We start from the raw sequence: 23,139 nt of genomic DNA, 5'->3' as shown, positions 1-23,139 counted from the left end.
TGGAGGGAAGTGGCACACGTACGCCTCACTAGGGAGTGAAGCCAGAGCCAGCCTTGCCATGTGTATATCTCTGAGAGTGTGTGCTGTTCAGCATTTTGCTCTCTTAAGCATGAATGAAACGCAATTGGAACTTCTATACTATTGTGGAGATGATGCCAGCCCCATGCGTGCACCTTCCCACTGCTCCCAGATTGCACACTGAGACCCCCTGTCTGTCCATCCTGGCTCAGTGTGCTATTCGCCAGCCGCCATCGGCCCTCCCATGAAGTGAGTTGTTTTGCTAATCCCTATTTGACTGACAGCAGGAGAGGGGCACACTTAGCTTGAGGTATCTCCATAAGACAGAGTGCTGCCAGGGACGCTGTAGGAAACAGTGGGATATGTGTCTCATACTGCCGCCACCCTGCTATGATAACACATCCTTCTCCAAATGACATTTTTGTTTTATTTAGTAAAAGTTCATCTGCCTATTGTGCAACTGCTCTATGAAGCATTAGTTGAATTGTTATGCCTTCGAGGTATTATTCTTTTTTATACAAAGCTTTAAAACCAGTGCTAAGCTCTCTCTACATCAACTGCGTCATGTCCCATATGGTCCAATCTTCCTGATTACCACTGAGTTCAGCCATTACTGAACCCAGCAGGTTCCATGGACAGTGGGCATACTCTGTAATGAAAATGGCTTTGGCTCATTTTGGGACCATATGTCATTCTGAGATCCAATGTCATCTTTCACACTCTCTCTCTCCCTCTTTCTCTCTCTCTCACTGTTCTTTCATAATGCTTATTTTCTTGCTTCTCATGTTGATTTGTCTTTTATCTAAACTCTACCCTCAAAAAAAAAAAGGAAATTTGAAAATTGATGAAAAAAGGAAAATTGATGAAATGAAATGCTGTGTTATTGTTATTATCATGAATTGCCAACTCCATTTTAGTGTTTTTTTCTGCTCTAACACACTCAACTCCTCCCATGAGCTTAATCATTTTCTAATGAGTGGAATCCATATTGAAACCCACATCCAAAGCATCCAAAATCTACAGTGCTATGGTCATCTATTACCAACACATATGCAGCTCCTAAACAGATATGATTGTCTATATAAAGATGTTGGAAATATACAGACAAATTAAACATTTCCACACCTGAAATAGTTAACCCTCATTGTAAACCCCAGGTAAACGGAATCCTGGGTTATCTCATTTCACATTTCACACTGCTCGTACTTTAAACAGGGTTCACAATTAATTCTGGCTATTCATAATCTGACGTTTCACACTGTATATTCTTAAACCCTGTGTTAGTGTTCTTATTTGCATATTTGCAGTGTCAGCAACCATGTCTGGATAAATACAGTGCATGGCTGCTTTAAATAACAGCTTGTCTCGTGCTTTCACATCAGTGAGAGAAAATGTCACCATGTAAATCCTCCTTTGCTGTTTTAAGCCTCCTGAGACCCACAAAGGCAACAAACAAAGACAAAAAAAAAGAAAACACAGAGGAGCCAATTATATGATTTTTTTGTTCTTTTTTTGGAAAACAATTCCTTTTAAGCGTATAGAGACTTATTTGTGTAGTAGTGTCATTGTAAATTACAGGGTTGTTCTGAAGAGTTATCATTGGTAGAGTTTAATTGGCATAAATAACGGGACATTTACTAACAGTGAAAGGATACACCACTTTTCAATGACATGGACAACTTCCATGTTTTTAATAAACCTTTTGTGAGATCACGTTACGTTCCACATTCCTCTACAAGCTTCTGTTGATGTTATTTTTTTTTTTAATTTTACCTTCAAATGCAGCATCTACTGTTTATACAATGTCTGTAGCTGCACCAAGCATGTGATATAATGCACACACTGTTCGAATTTCTGATTAGATGTCTGTTTCTAAGCATCTACCCATAACATTGCAACTCTGCTTTGTTAAGAGTGCAAAAGTGGTGCTGCCCTTCAGAGCATGATTTTTATAACCCCAGGTAAAAAGCACTGCTAAACCTGACTTCTAAATTACAACTGAGAAACTATCCTCTACCCGGGGTTAAAAGCAGGGTTTAGAATGATGATAACCCGGGGTTAAGAGCAGCATGAAAAGCCCTAAAGTGTCGTAATAACATGCTCAGTTGCTACAAGCTGCTGAAATCAGCTTCAATGCAACGTGCTGCACATTCTATAAGACTCTTGAGCTGTACTATAAGGAGGAACAATGTTCATCTGACACATTTTCCCACAGTTAGTGTTTTGTTGAGTGTGGTGAGAAACACTGTCTAATTCAATGGTCAAACATTTCTAAAATTGGATTGGGATTTGGTTACTGGGGCTGATGTCATTTTCATCATTTAGGTAGATATTAAACCTTGAGGATATAGAATAAAGGATGTAGGGTGGCGTCATCCTGCCAGAAAGTGCTACTGTCAGGATAGAAACGTTTTATTAAAAGATAAATGGGATGATTCTGAATAACGTGTGCAGTGAATTCTCCTGTAAAGGAAACATGCAGTCTCGTGCCAGCAGAATGCCTCCATAGTGGAACAGAATGGGCCTTTATAGTGAAATCAACATTTTCCCTTTAATTTGTCACTGTTTTGTATTTTTCATGTTGTTTGTGATCATATTACACAGCACTTTGAGTGGAACCCATCAAATGAGGTCATTCCATGGGCCAGTCAGAAAACAGCTCAGCATGCTACTGAAAGCAGTTATTTATTGATGGCAGTTAGGCCAGTGTTTGGCTCCAGATAATGCATTATTGATGTTATGAAGCTGTCATGGGCTTTAAGAGGTGTGTAGAGGAGTGTGTGTATGTGTGTGTGTCTGTGTTTTGAAGTAAATTCCCACTAAATCACTGGATAAATCATCAGGACCTGTCCACATGTATGCAGATATTTTTGAGAAACCTGTTCTTTTTTTATTCTTTGTTTTCAGTTTCCTGTTCACAGGAATATGCAGTGGGTGTTTTAAGAAGGAAAGTTTTTTCCAAAAACAACCAAATAGACCGTTGCAGAAATAATGAATCCTAAAACCTGGAAATGAGTTAGCCTTTTTGCACTGCTGGTTCCATCGTCTAAAAAAGCAGTGACTTTTTTTTATGGGTTTTTGGGTAAATATCACAAGCTCTATTTTTTGCAGCATTTTGCGTCAACACAAGCTTAAGATATGTTTTATTCTACAACAGAAAATTCATCAGTAATACCCCACTCATGATTTTTGTTAAGCTTTTAAGTGTCTTAAAAAAGGCAGATGCTGTTCTATACAGATAATTACATTTATTATTATTATTATTATTATTATTATTATTATTATTATTATTATTATTTTAATTTTACATTTCTAGTTTATTTTTCTTCTCTTCTATTCCTATTCTATTGTATACTTCATTTTTAACACAGACACAGTCATAAAATGTATTTCACTGCATGTGATATACTGTGTATGGTTGTGTATATGACTAATGAAGTTTTAATGTGAATTTTATTATTCAAACACCAGTTCATTATTTATCCAGATTCATCCACAAAAAGAGCAGAGTGGGTCCTTTTCTGGGGATAGGATTTTAAATTTTTATAAAAAAAATAATAATAATAATAATTTAAAAAAAATGGTTGGAAGCTTGGTGCTGGTGACGAAGTCATGTGACCGTGATATAGTTCATTTACAGCTTAATTTTAACTTCTGGAGAGTATTTAGCGTTATCAAAGATGTGTTCATTTCTGAAGATTATCTTGATGGACAAACTGTATAAGATTCATAAATTTTTGATGGTCACAGAGCTTTACTTTCTACAATAATCGTGTCATGGGGCGCAGAATGATGATCACTTCCTGGCTGACCTACAAAAATATGTCATCTGTGCAACACTATTATAAAACTCTAATTATTTGTCTGAACAGGAAAACAAACATATATTTATTGAAAGCGCTGGCAAACCTGTTCATGCACATTGAGCTTTTGTGTGTGTTGAATGAATGAATGTGATCAGGTTATAATGGCTGCTGACCAGCTTGTTACTTTCACGCTCAGTAATTTCTTATTTCATAATGTGTTTGCAATTTAATTTCATATTGTTTTTTATTAGACCCCCGTGTAGAGGTGCTAGAATATGATATGCTCCTGCTTCCAGCTCTCTGGCACTGCAAACTGCACGGCAAATTGTGATTTTAGATAGATCATTGTGTTTGTAATTTTTTCAGATTAGTACATGCTGGTGTCATTATACATTTTTCGTTTTCTACATCTCAATATGCATGCTTTCCTTGAAATAACAGTTTAGGAAAAAAACAGTGGGCTAGCCTGGGAGTGTTTTTCAATGTGATGTTTCGCATTTTCACATGGATGATTATATTTTGGAAAAATGTTGTTATATGGAGAAGATTTGTATTTTAAAAAAGAAACGTTTAAAGTATGTTTTTTTTCGGAAATATCCACTTTTTTATGTGGACATGTCTGAGACTAAAGATCACTGTTACATGAGGAGCTCAAGGCTATTGATGATGATAATGATGATGATGATGATATTAGAGCCTTGGTTGGCTAACAAGTATGAAAATTTGTATCAAATGAATATCCTATTTGAGAGGACCCAGATGCTTGATGAAAGTGGTGTCAGTATTTATTTATTTATTTATTTATTAGTTTGTTTAGACTAAAGGCATAATTCATTCATTCATTCATTCATTGTCTATACCTGCTTATTCCTAGGACTCCTAGGGTCACAGGGGTCTGCTGGAGCCTATCCCAGCGCACATAGGGCGAAAGGCAGGGGTACACCCTGGACAGATCGCCAGTCTATCACAGGGCCACACATAGACAAACAACCACACACACACTCATTCACTCCTATGGGCAATTTAGAATTACCAATCAACCTAATGTACATGTCTTTAGACTGTGGGAGGAAACCGGAGTACCCCCATGCAGGCACGGGGAGAACATGCAAACTCCACACAGAAAGGCCTCAGCCTGTTTGACCCCAGGATTCGAACCCAGGACCTTCTTGCTGCGAGGCAAGAGTGCTGACCACTAAGCCAACGTGCTGCCCCTAAAGGCATAATTTCATATAAAAAATACATCTGGCAGGAACTGCCTATTGCATTAATTTTCACTCTGTACCTAGAGCTAGATAAAGTTTAAACTAAAGTGCATGCAATGAAAAAGACAAAAAGATAGAGACGGACGGACGGACGGACGGACGGACGGACGGACGGATAGATAGATAGATAGATAGATAGATAGATAGATAGATCCTAGCAGAATATAATAGTAACATACCATTTTTTTAAAATATTATTTTATTCATGCTTACACACTGATGAGATTAATACGCCAGTGCTGGAGATATTTGGAGATATATTTTGATTGAGTGCAAAAGCAATTATAAACCACTCTTTTGGTTCAGACTGCAGTCTGGATTTTTCTAGAAAGGTTAGGGCACACACTTGTCTTCTGTATTTAGGGCAACATTGTTGAATGCAGTAAAGAGATAAATGTTCCTTTGGCCTGGGATCATTTGTACATTGGGCACTTACTGCATCTCATTCATGCAGAACAAAGGGTGGGTTTGAAACACACCCAAGGTCAAGACATTGCGACAGGCTCGAGATAGGTTGGACAATGTGCTCGGATTAGACGTGAGCCGGTTAATCAAAAATTAATTATCTCTGCTTTGAATTATTATAAAAAACAAAACACTTTGTGGTCATGTTGCGATGCATGCCACTACGCTTGATCGACATGCTTAAGATTTATAGTATTTAAGACCATTTTTGACAATGCACAATTCACATTTGTTTTTGTATTATCATTAGGCAATTTCCTGCTATTTTTCTTGCTGGAAGAGTTTATTATACTACTTATTTATTTATAAAGAAATTGTCTCTGTGCGCTGACGAATCTGTACCCAGCAAGACAATTAGGTTTATAGACTTATTTTTCAATCTGCCATTTTGCATTGGTAGTCTTGACAAGCACTCACCACTTCCTCTGCCTCTCTTTTTTCATTTTCTGGCTTTTTCCTGTATTTTATTCCTTTTTCATTACTAAGTGTAATGTGGAGTAAAGTTGGCTCAGTAGAGCGATCTGTCACAGGGAAGTCGATTCAGATTTGCAGAGAAAGCGTCATGCCACTGTTGGAGGAGAGGGAGAAATGAGAAATCCTAACCCTCAGCCCCTCTCTCTCACTCCCTCTCTCTTTGTGTGTGTGACTATTTCTTGTTCTCTGTATTCTCTGTATGTGTCTTGCTCAATTGTCTATTTGTCTGTCCATCTGTCTGTCTCTTTCTCTTTATCTGAGAGACCTGATATCTTCTAGATGTCATATTAGCTTTCACTGCATGACAGCGGCAGGGAAAGAGCAAAGACAGAGAGAGAGCGAGAGAGACAGAAAGATGCGTCTAAACTATTACAAATAGCAGTCTACATCAGCCTCAGGCAGAGCCATTACTGCAACAACAGGGAATGTTGGCTAGAGCTGACATTACTGCCTGAACATATATCTCTCTCTCTCACACACACACACACACACACGCACACACACAGACATTAGAGATCTATACTACATTCATATGACTGTCCTAACCTAATATACACATAGGCAGATTGTAGATGTTGGTTGCCAGGTGTTTCATAAGGTCTGGCTACAGCTGATCCTCTATTCCACCTTAATATGGCAGTCAGGTATGTCATATAAGGATCTACACTAAACACCTGTGGAAGTAATAAAACATGACATGGCAGAGCATTGTAGTTATAGGACCATATTGTTACCAACCTGAAGTTTACCTGTAAAAGTACATCCCATCGTATTATATTCCACTTATATGAAAGCAACTGACCAATACATTTTTATTTATTATTTAAGTTACATCATACTAACATATTATAACATATCATAAGTTCCTGTTATCACTTATATTATAGCAGCTATAAAGCATTTGCAGGAATTAACGCAAAATCAAGCAAAAAGCGAAGTTCTCGGGAGATTTTTCAGACTTTGGCCAAAATGTGTCATATGACATCATCACAACACACATTAAGCCAAAGGGCTCTTCAGCAGCTTCATTTTAAAGAAACATAATATGCTTACAATTTCTCCAATCGAGTAAAAAAAAAAAAAAAAATCAGCAGATTGAATTGTAAATATTCAGAAAAAAGCTGCCGAAAATGAAACATTTTTGGCACAAAAAAAAAAAAATGCACAAAATACTGGAGCAACTTTCTTAAAGTTACAAAAGACTGACACTCCTTCCCTAAATTTGAAATAATCTTATTGTTTAAGATATGTTTAATAATAATATACATAAATACATATTTTTTCCTCTAACAGACAAGCAGATGATTAACATCTATTATTTGTACCATTGTTTTGTTTGTCATTGTTACCATTTATTCTATCCAAGCTAAATAATTTATTTTTACAGTACTAAACAGTGCACACTTTTGTAGGAGCTGCTGTTCTGCTGGTACCTCATCAGTTCAAAATACCATCATACATAAGTTGTCTAAATTGTAAGAAACACTGAATTTGACAAGGACTCCGGGGAATTTTAAAGCTCTTGTGAGACATCAGTTTTCTTTCAGTAGGTAGAGAACACACACTACAGAAAAAAATCTAATCTCACCGCCGATGGTCTTCAGCTCACAGATGTATTGAACTCATTTTATTATAAAAGCCTTTTTGTAAAGTCCACACTAACCTAGATTATTTTTAAACAAACGTAAAATAATTGTAGTTTGAATACTGCAGATAATAAATTATCTGAAAAGATTTTTTTTATAAATTTAAATAAAAAAGGATGCAGAATTTTATGATGTATTTTATATAAGTTCTCAAATTTTCAAGGTGAAGGTGATTTTATTGGATTCTATTACAATTTACTGCTGGTAAATCCTGGGCTTATTTCCGACTTTCTTTCCATGGTGCAACTCTCTCTCTCTCTCTCTCTCTCTCATATTTACATGCATTTTTAATTCATACTTATTATTTGCTGTAATTATTCTTTAGATGTGTGTGGGTGTCGCATACCAAAAACGGAACCATTATTAGAAACAGTCTAATTTCCCCGTCACAGAGGACAGAATGATCTATTCGCAAAGCAGCAAGCAGATTTTTATGCCAGGAGAGTATTTTGCCCTTTTTTCTTTCATTTTAGTACAAGTGCATTTTCCTCTTGGGAAATGGACCTACACATTTATTTCACACAATGTTATTGCGCTGTGAAGCAATAACAAGAAAAAAAAAAGCAGAAAAGCGTTGTTTTTGCTTATTTGTTCAATACTTTTTCTTTCAATGACACGACAGAAGAGTAATAATGCATTCATGTATAAGAGACCATGATGCAGTTCTGTTATACACTTGGGCCAAAAAAGAAGCTAAAAAGTAATTTAAAAAAAAAAAAAAATCCCTTTTCTGTTTGTATTTCCTCTTTCAGCTTAATTTCCTCCTTTGTACAAAGTGTCTACTTTAGTTTTGGCAAATAGCTGTAAATTGTCGCTAGTGTACTGGATTGGCTTGGGATTGGAAATTTGTTTTAATAAAGGTATCTTAAATGTCTTTCCGGTTGATTCAGTTTGAGATTGATTTGTTGAATTGACTGAAGTACAGTATTGACAGAGCTGAATATGTTCAGAGTAATAAAAAGAAAAACACATAAAAATAGACAGTGTGCGATGAATCCAATGCAATAACAGCAGTCATCCTTTAAAAAAAAAGCTGTAATTTAATTAAAATTGTGTTTGCTTATGATGCTCAAGAGATAACTTTTCTCATTTCTCATCAGCGCACAGGACAGCACACCCCGTTACAAATATTCTACATTTATTCTTTCCATGTATAATTCAATTCAATTCAATTTTATTTGTATAGCACTTTTTCAATGAACGTTGTCTCAAAGCAGCTTTGCAGAACATAAGAAACAAAAAACAAAGTGCAAAAAGTCCTAGATGTTAGACAAAATCATCCCTAGTGAGCAAGCCTGAGGCGACTGTGGCAAGGAAAAACTCCCTTAGATGGTATGAAGAAGAAACCTTGAGAGGAACCAGACTCAAAAGGGAACCCATGCTCATTTGGCTCACACCGGAGAGTGTGATTATAAATTATTCTAAACGCCGGAGAGTGTGATATGAACAGTGTCCTTTCTGCAGTTATGTACAGTCAGTTGTGTGATGCAGATACAGCATATGTAGAATGTTGTGTGTGTATTAAGAGGATGTTGTCGTCCTCAAAGTCCACATAGGGTTGGCAACATTGCTTCAAATACCCAAATCCTCACAAGCAGAACCCAGCTGGAGCTGGTCCATCTCTGGATGCCTCAGGATCCTCGCAGGGTTGGCCTCTGTCTACTGGAGCTGGCACAATCTCTAGATGCCTTGGGATGGGTAGAAAATAACAATTCATGGAAAATCCATTCATAAAAATCATGTTGATATTCTCACAAAATGTAAGAATGTAATTCAGAAACAGCCATATTAGTATGTAGCATCCCCAGAAACCCTCTGCTCTCAGTCACTGAGCTTCTGATTGAAAACCTGACTTTCATTCATACATTCATTCATTCATTCATTGTGAAATATAGACTATAGTGCCTTTACACACCTGACTTTACCAAGCCTGCTCTTTTTGTTTTTATTCTGGTTTGACGCCGTTTCTAGTTTATTGCTTCCCACTTATGCCCAGCCTGATTCAGTCTATTTGCTCATCACCTGACCTTAACCGGTTTGAGATCCTGAACTTGCATCTTGTCTTGGATTTGTTTATGTGTATCTCAATAAAGCTGCTTTACCTGCAACTGCATTCATCTTCAGCCCCTTTATGTAACTAAATCTGAATCACATACATATGGATAACAGCTCTATCCTACAGATAAATTAATCCATTTAACTACTATAGCTCATTCCTTTTGTCTTCTAGAAGTAGACAATAAGTGCATAACTGAATAACTGAACTTCTATTGTTACTACGTGTATCCTACCTGCACATATAATACAGGGTGGGGCACAAAAACTTCCCTTTTTTGAAGGTGAATGAAAGAAAAATTGTGGCTGTTAGAATTTTTTTTTTTGATAATGAAAGGACATAATTTCAAATTTCAAATTATGCTGTTTTAAACAAAATATCTTGAAGGTGGTGGTCACCGTTCTGTATGCACCGATGCAACCGGTTTCTGACGTTTCCCTCTACACGTTCCAACATGTCCAACGGAATTCGGGCTATTTCCTGCCGAATAACATTCTTCAGCTGAAGCAGGTTTGTGGGGCGATGTTTAAAAACCTCTGCCTTGAGGTATCCCCATAAAAAAAATCACAGGGCGTTAGATCGGGTGAGCGTGCCGCCCACGGGATATCACCTCTAATCGAGATGAGCCGTCCGGGGAACATTGCCCTCAAACATGTTGGAACGTGTAGAGAACGGTGGCCACCACCTTCAAGATATTTTGTTTAAAACAGCATAATTTGAATTTCTTTCTTTTCTTTCATTATCAAAAAAAAAATTTTGTTTATCAGCCACAATTTTTCTTTCATTCGCCTTCAAAAAAGGGAAGTTTTTGCGCCCCACCCTGTATTTGTACATTCTGTACTGTTACTACATGCAACATCATGCTACTACTCTTAATATGCACATCACATTTTATTACCTTTTTCTTCTTATTATTATTATTTCTATTTTTACTCTAACTTAGGTCTAAGTCTAAGGAGGAGCAGGCCAGGTTTTCATTTCACATTTCACAAGCTGTATATTGTACATGCTGTACCTGTGAACAGGACAAATAAAAATCTTGAACCTTGCAACTTTACATTTAACTAGGATTGTTCTAATATTGCATAGTTTGAAATGGGATATATGGTTTTCTTGATGTTTTAGATCTGGACACCATATAAAGTATTTTATTATTATATCCTCCTGGGGATAAAAAAAAAGTCTCTTCAAATTTAACTTTTTTATTGATATTTTCTTTTTCAGGAGAAAACATATTTTATTTATTTATGGGAGTGGCTGTTTGTTGTAATAGAACTTTTCAAACTTGTAAACTCAGTCTAAACAGAATCCTGGGTTATCTTGCTTCACATTTTACACTGCTCATACTTTCTCCTGGGTTAACAATTAATCCTGGCTATTCATAATCTGACACATCACACTGTACATTCCTAAACCCTGGGTTAATGCTAGCATCCATGCCAGCCACCATGATTGGTTAAATACAGCACACATCCAGTTAAATAACAGCTTGTCTTGTGCTTTCACATCAGTGAGAGAAAATGTTGCCATGTAAAATCCTCCTTCACTGTTTTAAGCCTCCTGAGTTGCACAAAGGCAAGAAAACAAAGACAAAAAAGACAAAAGAAAGCGAAAAAAGGAGGAAATTATTTGAGTATTTTTTAATTCCTTTTAAGCATGGAGAGACTCAGTTATTCTGACTATGCCATCCAGCTTGACTTTTCCGACCATAACTGACTCTTGACTCCAGCTGAAGCGTTATCCATCACCATCTGACACTATTGTCTATATTGTTGTTAATGCTGAAACTGCTGTTTACACAACAAACAGTGTTTCTCTGACTGTACATAGCATGTGATATGACACACATGCTTCTCAAATTTTGATTGCGTGTCTTTTGTGTCTGTCTCTAGCTATTATATCAATGAGGAGTTAAGACCATGAAAGCAAAACTAAAACTGCATCAGAGCATCACCTGTACCTGGGGTTAAATTTACAGGGATTTAGAATGATGATAACCCGGAGTAAAGTGCAGCATGAAAAACCCTAAAGCATCCACTGCAGTAGACAGAAAGAATATTTTAACATTCGGCTCTACAACAACATTATATTAAACTCTTTATCATTCAGTTTATTTAAGACTACGAATGTTAGCACTGTTGTTGTCCTTTGGCTGTTCTCTGTTTGGGGTCACCACAGCAGATCATCCAATACCCATATTTGATATGGCACTTGATTTTTCTTTTTTCTTTTTGTACACTGGTTGCCCTTCCTGCTGCAACTCTGAGACACTGAGAGTTACCTTCTCAGAGGTTTGGTTGGTTCCCAGATAGGATCTTGCTGCTGAACCACCAGGGACACTACGATTCTTACCCCTGTATCTAACTGAAACATTTGTGGTCATCCTGCCATTAAGTAAAACATCATAACAACAGAAACCATAATGTGAAGACAGGAAGGAGAATTTGTTAACCTCCCACTTTGACAAATCAGGTGTCATTGGCAAGTCAGGATTCAAAACACTTTAAAAATTCAGTCAGTAAATGGGATCTCAGAAAGATATAGAATAATACCTGATTTCAGATTGGACAGCATAGATCAAGCTTAAACTCAGATTATAGTTTTCATTGCTTTCCTCCAGGATCTTTGTTTTTTTCCCCTGATCCCAAAAATATGCATTAGGTTTATCAGTTATGCCTCTAACTGTGAAATAGAGTGTCAAAATATTTAAAACTAAGTGTGTGTGTGTGCGTGTGTGTTTTAAGAGGTTACTGGAGATGAATGAATGAATTAATAGATGGATGGATGGATTGATCAGATTCAGAAGTCAGTTCCATTACATCACTTTGTTTAGTTGTACGTTATTCGTTGTTGTTTTTTTTAACAGAACAGCAGCCAACAGCCTACTGAGGAAAAGTATCAGAATGTCTTTCGATTATAAACATAAAAGAAGTGGAACTAAAAATTTAAGAGAAAGCACAGGACAGGGCAAAGTGCTAACAGTTGGATAAATGTCCATTAATGTGTTAATAAACTAACTGGCTTTGTTGTTATCTGTTCATGGCTGCTGTACCCGTGTTTGAATAGATTGCTGTGATTTTTAGCACTTATTGCCAAAATAGTGTAGTGGGTGCAAATATTATTGTGTGTCTGTGTGAATGATTTGTTGCTTAGTAGCTGCACTTGTTTTCTGCATTGGCATGATGGTAAGCAGGTGTAGACGGTACTGCAGGCCATGACAGATGTATCTGTTTACTGATTATTTTATGAAACATTAAGGGTGGGTGAGAATGCGTATGAAAATACATTATTTGGAAAGACAACACAAGTAGCGCTTAAATGCAATGCATACACAAGGGACGGTCACAAAATCATAGTCATATGAGACTGCACTATAGTCATGAAGATAGTGGAATACACATTTACTATGTCATTATTGAGTTATTTTCAAATATTAAATAGAGGCATGACACAGCAGGTAGAAACAACTGTTTTGGTGACATCAATCATGTTTCAGATTTCTGGATAAATTGTATCGTTTCCCAATATGTACGTCAATGGAGGTGCCATAATATCATAGATGTAAAACATAGAGAACACAATTTCCTCTATTTTGAACAGTCCCTCCAGGATTTAGAGGGTTTTTTTTGTTGTTGTGTTCAAAAAACACTTACCTTTGTGAAGCAACTTGTGGAGTATTCTCTGTTTTTTTTTTTGAATACTAGATACTGTAATTAAATTCTACAGATATAGTTTATTCTTCTCTCTATTCAGAGGGATATTATGGAGGAATTGAGGCATAAAAATCTCAAAAAGTTGTTTTTTATTATTATTATTATTTTAATTTGATATTGAATAAAACCAAACTTTTCTCTCTCTCTCTCTGTCTCTCTCTCTCTCTCTCTCTCTCCTTCTTCCAGGATCTAATGGAGGTCAACTCAACAGTACTGAGGACTCAGACAAATACAGTTCGTGTGGACGGTCTCAGGCCCGGCACAGTGTATGTGGTGCAGACTCGAGCCAGAACAGTGGCTGGATTCGGCAAATACAGCAACAAGATGTGCTTCCAAACTCTCACAGATGGTGAGGATTGCCATGACAATGTGTGTGTGTGTGTCTGGTTTAGACTGCTGCATGTGTATGAAGGTTCTATATTCGCATTTTTAAGTCTTGGAGTGTACAGCAAGAGCTAAAGTTTTTCTAGAGAAATAAATATAGATGTCACTATGAGGTGGGTGTATGGTCCAAGTTTCAACATAATTGTGCCATCTGTTTGTCATATTGAGTCTATATTGCGATTGTTTTCTTTCCAAAATGGCTCAGTTAATTGTTGTTTCATCAAAAAGGTTGAAAAAGAAGCTTTCCAAGAAATGCTTGCCAGTGACTACACTCGACTGTGATTAATTATCAAATATAGAAGTAGCTGATGTGTGTGTGTGTGTGTTGGCTCACCATTTGATGAATCAGTGATTGTGTTTTCATGGCGATGTGCATGTACCTGTTCACTTTTCTCCCTCTTCTATTCCTCCAGTACCAGTTGCTAGATGCAATATATTTTGTAGTCTAGCTATTTTCATTCACAGCCAGTTTAAGAATAACAATAGCAAAATAACTTAATATAGGAAAGCTTCCTTCCTACAATGTCCTGTTTCATCAGCATGCAGGAGAAGTTAAGACTCCATTTCATGGGTAAAGGCTGATCTCAGTGATTCCAAATTGGAGGGAACTAGGGGTAGTGAATAGTAGGATTTCACTATTATCTGATTCAAACCTGCAGAGACCGGTCACATGAAGGGCACTGGGAGGCATGAGAGTTTTAGCTACTTGATCTTGCATAGCTTTGTTCTAAGCAGAGGACACAAAAAAAAGTCAGGACCTTGATGGAATGGTGTTAGATGATCAATTGCACATGCAGAGAATTGCTGAGGGGTGAATACACTGGCCCTTGTTTTGCTAAAAACAAGCTTTTGACTGATGCTAGAGTAGGATGGCAAGACCATATGAGGCATGTACTTTTGTGTTCTTTCCAAGACATATACTTAAGAAACTGCTGGAGTACTATGAATATTGGATAGTTGGAAGATTATATAATGAACAGGGTTAACTTCTTACTCTTCAGTGCACTTGTATCAGGATGAAAAGGGGGGATGGTGTGATAACTGGTGAGTACAATCCCTACTGTGCTCACTTACCCATACCCAGGCTTGTATGTGAATATGTGTTTTTAGGGGTGGGGTTTTGATCCAGAAGTGAAAAATAGTGCTATAATCTATGATGTTCCCAGCCACTCCAATGTCAGTCAGTGGTGAAACAACATAGTGACAGAATGATTTTAGAATTAATTATTAGATTACACACTAATGAAAGTAAAGTCAATGTATTACCAGAACCGCTACCTAGTGTGTGTATCTTCATTCCTAAGCCACCACAGAACGGCCACACATACTCTGGGTTGGGTTAATCGAATAGTTTCTGGAGTCATCTACTTTAATTCTCTCTCTTCCACATTCATTGTATCTCTTGGGTGAGTTTGATTAATGAAGGTGTGGACTGGCATGTCCTGCCAATTCTTAGCTGCCAGACACACACACATGGTGCCAGGGACAGTGGTGATCTCAAACACACACACACACACACATTGGATGCAATGCAGCTGAGCACTGCCGGTCTGATTCATCCTATGGTCGGCAAGCTGATGAAGCCAAGTACACAGCACATCCTGAAAGGAAAAGGTGCTTATCAATATATTAAATATAACTATATCTGCTGGTACACTGACAGCACTGGTAAGCACACACAACCAACTGAGCTTTTCTTCTACAACTCGTCACTTAATACTGGAGAATAAAGCACTTCCATACAACAACCAAACGAAGATACGCACTACAGAGAGAAAGAACATCCTGCTATTAATAACTAACACACTGTCTCCTGAGTAAACGTGAAGATACACTAGTGTCTTTTTCTGTTGTGTAGATGAATCTTACTTCTATAGATTCTCATTTGATCCAAAAGGTCATGGAAGATTGACAGGCACTGTAGGTCTAAGTGTGTGTGTGTGTGTGTGTGTGTGTGTGTGAGAGAGAGAGAGAGAGAGAGAGACTGAACTTCTGCATATAGATTAACTTGCCATCTTAAAAGTTTGAAAGCAAAACATGGCACCAGACATGTAGAACTGCTAGATAAACTACAGTGAGAAACAGGAAGGAGAGAATCATCTCAAGGGACAGCTGGTAGAAATGGGCAAGCAGCTAGTTCTCAGTTCTTTCATTCATATTAGGTTTCGTTTTTTGCACCTATGTCCAATTTAATGATAACAAACGCCTAAAACTGAATAGTTTTGGAATTTGGTGGAACCATGTTCAGCAACCAGTGGTTTAACAACAACAACAACAATAATACTACTACTACTACTACTACTACTACTACTACTACTAATAATAATAATAATAATAATATATTTTTACAAAAAAATTTTATGAAGAAGTGACACTTGGGCTGATTTTTGGGCTGGTTTCTCCCCCTGACGTCACCAGCAATAAGTGATAACCTGCATATGTAATACAGTTGCATGTATAAGGAACGTGAACAAGATGGATTATTTACTGTCTCAAACTCGACCCTAATAGTTTCATTGCCAAGCTATTAAGAGATATCAAATATCACTGGATAATTTCTGTACTATATATGATATAACTAATATAATTTACTAAATACTAAAAAAAATACTAAATAGAATATAGGATAATTGGAATAAAGCTAGCTTGTTAATCTGCAGCTGATTGGTGTAGGTTACATTGTACATCAGAGTGCCAAGTCGGCTGAGCCAAACCGTATAAGTCAAATTTGTTTAAAATCTCACTTGCACCTTAGACCTTGTGTCATAACTAATAGTGTGTAAGTATAATGAACCAGACTAAGATACAAAGTAAGGATCCATGTGCAAGGGTTTATTTGCACAGAAAAAGCCCAGGGTCAATAGTGAAATATCAAAACAAAATCAGTGTCAGACAAGTGCAAAAACATGATTGAAGAACAGTCCAACCTGGGAAAAGCAGAGGTCTACAGATCAAAATAAAACAGACAGGGCAAGACAGAATCCAAAACAAGGTAAAACTGAGATATCCACAATAATTTATATGAGGCTTCACATTAAACTAAGAGTTCATATGTTTTTATGGTAGGAATAACTGACAAAGAAGGAGTTAAAAGTTGCTGTGGTGGAGTTCCCTGAGCTATATATATATATATATATATATATATATAGAGTCATACACACATATATAGAGTCAAAAAAAATTGATACACACTAATTATTTTATTTACAGCATAAAAACGTTGTATTAGCCTGGTTAGCTGGTTAGTCCATTTGTGTCAGCAAATGTGAGCAAAATAAATTGCTAGTTACTCAAATAACCTGTTTGACTCCTTGAAAATCAGATGGACAAATATACTAGGAAAGGATATCCTTTTCTTTTCTTTTCTTTTCTTTTCTTTTCTTTTCTTGGCTTGTCTTGTCTTGTCTTGTCTTGTCTTTTCTTTTCTTTTCTTTTCTTTTCTTTGCTTTGCTTTGCTTTGCTTTGCTTTGATTTGCTTTGTTTCCAAAACATTTCCTCTGGTCCAAATTAAAGTAAAATATTGGTCAAGATCAGTGAAATAAATCGATGATAGTGGAGTTGGCTATAGATAACACTAAATATACTGTGTGTATGCGAGTGTGTGTGCATGTGTGTGAGATGAGTGTTAGAGAGTGTTCCTCCTCACTGTAGTAATTAATGGATGGGTGTATTGAGATCTGGCTGATGGTTCTATCCTCTGGCACCTTGCCACAGCACGACATTCGTTAAGACAATTAGCACCAGGCACAGGGGGAAAAGGTCAGTCACACTGTGTTCTTGCATACACACACACACACGCAAAGCACACAGTCGTTTCCTTCCTTGCATCACATCTCATTCTCCCTGCCAGCTTCTCTCTCACCCCCTCTTTCTCTCTCTCTCTCTCTCTCTCTCTCTTTCTTTCTCTGTCTGTCAGGCAGGTGCGTGCAATGATGAGGAAATGATTTCATTAAATGAGGTGTGTACGTGTGTGTAAGTGCTGAATAAAGACAGAGCAAAACAAAGCCTGCAAACAACCATCATTTCTCATATGATTTCTTCTGGGTGAAGTCCCCAAGTCGAGCTGGAACCTGATTTCATTTGCTGTTTAATCAGAACACAAGAAAGGTTCTGTCTTCTGAGCAATGTGTGGCCCGTAGGCATTCGTTTGTTTTTGTTTTTTTTCACCTTACAAACAACGGATGCAAGAGGCAGTGCAAAAGACAACATAGCCAGGGGGCGTAAATGTAAAAGCATTAAAGGCATGGGCAGCATATAAGATCAGAGATAATCAAGATATGAATCAGAAATCGGTTTACAGGAATGAAATGACCAAAATAATTACTAATTACTACAGTAAGACTGATTTGGATAAAGGCAGTTGGAAATTACTTCAAATGAGAAATGGTGATTTATATGTTTATTGGCGTCTAGAGAGGGACACAGACCTTTACACTAAATAGCACAGTGACAACATTTTAAATAGAAGAAAATCACTAATAAGGACACGATAGCTAATTTTTTCAATAGCTAGTATTTTCTGAATGCATACTGTAGACAAGTTTTGTTGCTGGGATCCAAAAATGCTCATAATGAGCATCTTGTAATACACTTTGTACTCTTTGACATGAGTGTATACAGCTCTGTAAGTGTAATGATTTCAAATCTTCCTTTTCACTATTCCCTTTAGAGTCTGGTTCCTCCCAAGGTTTCTTCCTCATGTCATCTCAGGGAGTTTTTCCTTGATGCTGTTGCCTCTGGGTTGCTCATTATAAAGATCTAAATATAAATCTCCATTCAGATTCATCCAATTCAAACTGAATCATGTAACAGTCCGTTAAATATAATGGCAAAGACAAAGAGGAAATTTAAATGGCGATATGTCAGCCTGCAAAATGAGGCAAGCAGGTTATTTGACTGTGTATAAAAAGCTGTCATAAGCTTTATATGGCATTTATATGGAGTGGTTAAGTATTGCCGTCTGTTCTCCTTCTGCATGTGCTTGTGTGGAACTTGAATTATTTTGGCCTGTGTTTGAAGATTTTGAATGAAATACCTGTATATTATACACAGTTATCCCGTTGATAAAGATCTAGAAATATTACATTTAATTATCAGTAGACTTGTGTACTATAAGAGATTTATCACCCCTACACCTTGTTATATTGCCATAATATCCAATTATCTTTATTGACAATTGTATGATATTAGCAGACCTACCCATCGTTACAATTTTTGTGTAGGACCTCTGCAAAATTATGCTTATGTGTATGTTTTTTCACTGCAGTGCTTTAGGGCTCAACTCTGAGAGCATCATTAGCAAGGAAAATGTTTGCCACATGAACGTTAGGCAACCTATTTCTGAAAGGATTATACTGAAACCTGATGTAGGTGGGAATGGTGGCTTAGTGGTTAGCCTATTTGCCTCACACCTTTGGGAGTGGGGAGTTTGAGTCCCACCTCTGCTCTTTGTGTGTGTGTGTGGAGATTGTGTTCTTCTACTGCTTTGGGGTTTTCTCTTGGTATTCCAGTTTCCTCTCCCAGTTTAAATACATGTGTTGTAGGCTGATTGGCTTCTCTAAATTGTCTGTAATGTGTGTGAGATAGTGCCATGTGATTGGTTGACAATCCGCCCAGGGTACCCCAAATCCCCAGGGACCCCAGGCTACACACTGTGATGCTGTGTAGGATAAACTGTACAGAAGATGGATGTTGTGTTTTACTGTTTATTGCATATCACTAAAGATTCACCATCCAGCTGAGTTTTTGCGATTGCCACAGTTCCTGACTGGTGATATTATTACACCTCCCATACCCTTATTGCAAATGTCTGTTTATCTGTTCTTTTTGGCTGATAATTCTTGATGATTAAATAATTTATGGTGATAAAAAAAATAAAATAAAAAAAATCATTGGTAATTTCTAACATCAGGGCCGCAAATGTCCTATAATCACCCAATTTCAAATGAATATAGGCAAATGTATGTAGTAGTATGAGATTACAGTGAATGAAGTATATGACTAATAAATAAAATAAAAAAAATAAAATTTCTAAACATTTCACTTATTTCAGATATAAATACTTTTCTCATTTTAAACTTTTATTTCTAGAATATAACTATCTGAAACATGTAAAATCAGATAAAACTGGTTGGATAATATATTTAATTTCCACAAGAAAAAAATGAAGAATTTGACATGTTCAAGATGACTTTAATTTTTTTGGCTCTGTAAAGCATTTTTTTTTGTCTGTATTCCTCAAAAACTATAAGATTACGAAAAGAATCAATAAAACCTCTTTCACCCAGGAACACACCATGCCTGAGATTTCTTCTAAAGCTCTTTTGAACTTCAGACTCTGACATAAGGAATTTCAGTCTTTGCCGTGTTACAAAAAGAACTATGTTACAGCAAGGATTAGTAAAGTGACAAAGAAACACACACACACACACACACACACTTCTACATTTGTTCGGGTTGCTTCTGGAAAGCAGTTGGCTGAATTGAATGTGTGTGTGTGTGTGTGTGTGTGTGTGTTCCAGTAAATGTGTACTCGCACACAAAGCCCCTGTGCCAGTCATGTATAAGCTGTCTTCTCTGCCCTCTATGATTCTTTCCTCCCCCCCTCTTCCTTTCAGTCTCTCAACACTGCACATCTCTATAACTTCTCTTCCCTCTTTGTGCACTCTCTCCCTCATCTTTCTGCACAGTTACCTGTTTGTTCACGCACACACTCCAACTTCTTTTTGTATCAGCTTATTTTTTTCTTCTTGCTCTCCTCCTCCTTTGCACTTCCCTAGTACGGGTCTGAGACTTTCTTATATGTGTCTCATCTTGTGATCAATTCTTTAGCATCTGCTTCTTTTTGAAATCTTGTAACTCTTGCTAGATTCAACACTGGCTCGTTATCCCAGAGTCATTCCAGTTATGAACAGGTAACAGATAGGGGAAGAATGTATTGCTAACATCACTGCTCTTTTGATTGATTCACTGCTCAAAATTATCAATTATTCTTTCATGCTCACTTCACGTTCATGGTCTGATCTTTTCATGAATTTGACTTCACTTTCTGACATTTCCATCTATCCATCCATCCATCCATTTTCTGTACCACTTATCCTACACAGTGTTAATAGGAGCCTGGATCATATCATAGGGGACTTGGGTGCCATTACAAGCACATTCACTCACCTAATCACACATTACAGACAGAGATTCCAATCAGCCTACATGCATGATTTTGGACTGGTGGAGGAAGCTCACAGGAATTAAACCCCCAACCCTTGAGATGTGAGGCAACTGTGTTAATCACTAAGCTACTATACCTTTGACCTTTGGAAAATATATATCTAATACTATTATATCACATCATTTAGATGGATGCATCCACCTTTGAACAAATTGTGATCTTTAAAAACATATGATCTTTAATGGCATCCAATCATTTTTTGTACTAAAATTCAGTCTTTTTTCATCTCAAAGTCTTTCACTGACATGTTGGTCTAGCTTCATTACCCATAATACCATTCATATACCTGCTGATGATGTCAACAAGATTTCTCTGCCCGCAGAGAATGATGCAGCAGGGCTTTAGTCCTTCAGTTTTTCCTCATTTGTACCCTCTGCTAAACTAGATGCAGTTCCAAACCTAATTCAAGCAAATTCCGGCATCAACACCATTGTGCTTGTTCATGTTGTAGATCGCTAACAGCTAAACCTTAATTCCTTATTCCTCATTTATGATTGAGATTATGGAGTTCTAAATGTTTACTTTTTTCTTTTAAATGCTGTATGATTGTCCCTCTGTGTGTCACACAAAGACTAACTTTTCACAGAAATGACACAAGTAGCACAAACCAAGATGTTGTAGGGTTGAATCTTTACTTGTGGGAGGGGCTTTCTTTTCGGCCCTCTTTGTGGCTTACTACTAATCAGAATCTATTCTCTCTCTCTCTCTCTCTCTCTCTCTCTCTCTCTCTATCTATCTATCTATCTATCTATCTATCTCTGGCTCTCTGTATCTACAGAAGACTATAAGTCAGAGTTGAGGGAGCAGTTGCCACTCATTGCTGGCTCAGCGGCAGCTGGTATAGTCTTCATTGTGTCTCTGGTGGCTATTTCTATAGTCTGCAGCAGGTAAGATCAACTTCATCAATATTACTAAAGTGATGAGTAATAAGAAATGCTAATAAGAAGCAAACGTTAATGTATATAATCAGTGCTAATTCATAATAGTCTAGTAGTAGCCGATTAATCAGTTATATTAGCATACCGCATTAAACTAATGCTTCATTTTTGGAGGCCTCTGCTGCCTGAGAAGTGACATGTAGTGAAAACACTTCAATTGTCCTCTGCCCTTTCAAAACACTGGCTATGTTTCTATGCCAAGATTTCCCCCAGTGTGATTGAGTTGATACCAATCAGTTTATTTGTATCCTCAACTGGACTCCATGTAGACATATTTGACTCCAATCCAAAGTTATGCACATGTGTGAAGTGTGGCTTACTGCCAGTATTAGCAACACAATAACAAGAGTTGCATAATATTTCAGATTTGGATGACATTCATGAATAGAAAATTTCTGGTTGTAGAAAATGACATAAAAAATGTTTTATACACTGCAAAATATAATATCAAGTAAAAATCTTAAATATATGTATTCAACTAATTACATATCTTTATTACCTAGATTTTGATTATAAGATTATTCGATATTATATGATTATTTAGCCTATTTCTAGATATATCAAGTTTAATATTGTTCTACTGGCAGATAATCTTGCTATTACTAATAAATTAGTATGGTCTTATATTTGTTAGCAAAATATAATAAATAACTTTAGTACCTTTATTATTATTCAAGGCAATATTTTTTTAATATATGCTCATGTACAATCTACATAATAAATACTATAAAGAGCAGTAAACAGTAATCATTGAAGCAAATCAATATTCGTTGTGATGAACTTTTGCCTAAAAAAAAAAAAAAGACTCAGATACAATTTGTTCTATTTCAAAAAGAAATTAGCTGGTAAGTTTTGATGAGAATCTCTGAACCAATTTTCCAGTTCTTTTGGAGACATTGTTGCACTGAAAAGTGGTATCTTACATAAAGTGCTGCTTTCTTTACAGACATACCAAACTTTTCTCTGTAACATTATAACATTTTTTTGCCGTGGTGTTTTTTGTACTGACTACAAAATGTAGAAGTCATGAAATAAAAAAACTTTATATTAAAAAAATAGGAAATATGGTGCCTAAGACTTTTGCACATTTGTGAGTTGAGAGTTTTTGTGAGAGTTAAAATGTTGCCAATCCACCCTTAAGTGAAT

General features: G+C 36.7%; 1 protein-coding gene across 3 annotated transcripts in view; it reads left to right on the top strand.

The window, feature by feature from the left end:
• The window catches only part of LOC131371026 (ephrin type-B receptor 1-B), a 315,677-nt gene that overhangs the window by 241,514 nt on the left and 51,024 nt on the right, over positions 1-23,139 (top strand). For all 3 annotated transcript variants that reach the window (XM_058418733.1, XM_058418732.1, XM_058418731.1), the window contains 2 exons: positions 13,630-13,792; positions 21,834-21,942. In XM_058418733.1, coding sequence (XP_058274716.1) covers positions 13,630-13,792; positions 21,834-21,942 — 272 coding nt within the window. The remainder of the gene's footprint in view (positions 1-13,629; positions 13,793-21,833; positions 21,943-23,139) is intronic.

Source organism: Hemibagrus wyckioides, linkage group LG20, assembly GCF_019097595.1.
Source record: "Hemibagrus wyckioides isolate EC202008001 linkage group LG20, SWU_Hwy_1.0, whole genome shotgun sequence".
Classification (NCBI taxonomy): domain Eukaryota; kingdom Metazoa; phylum Chordata; class Actinopteri; order Siluriformes; family Bagridae; genus Hemibagrus; species Hemibagrus wyckioides.
The sequence above is the reverse complement of the archived record's forward strand: the minus strand, read 5'-3'. Positions and strand labels throughout refer to the sequence as shown.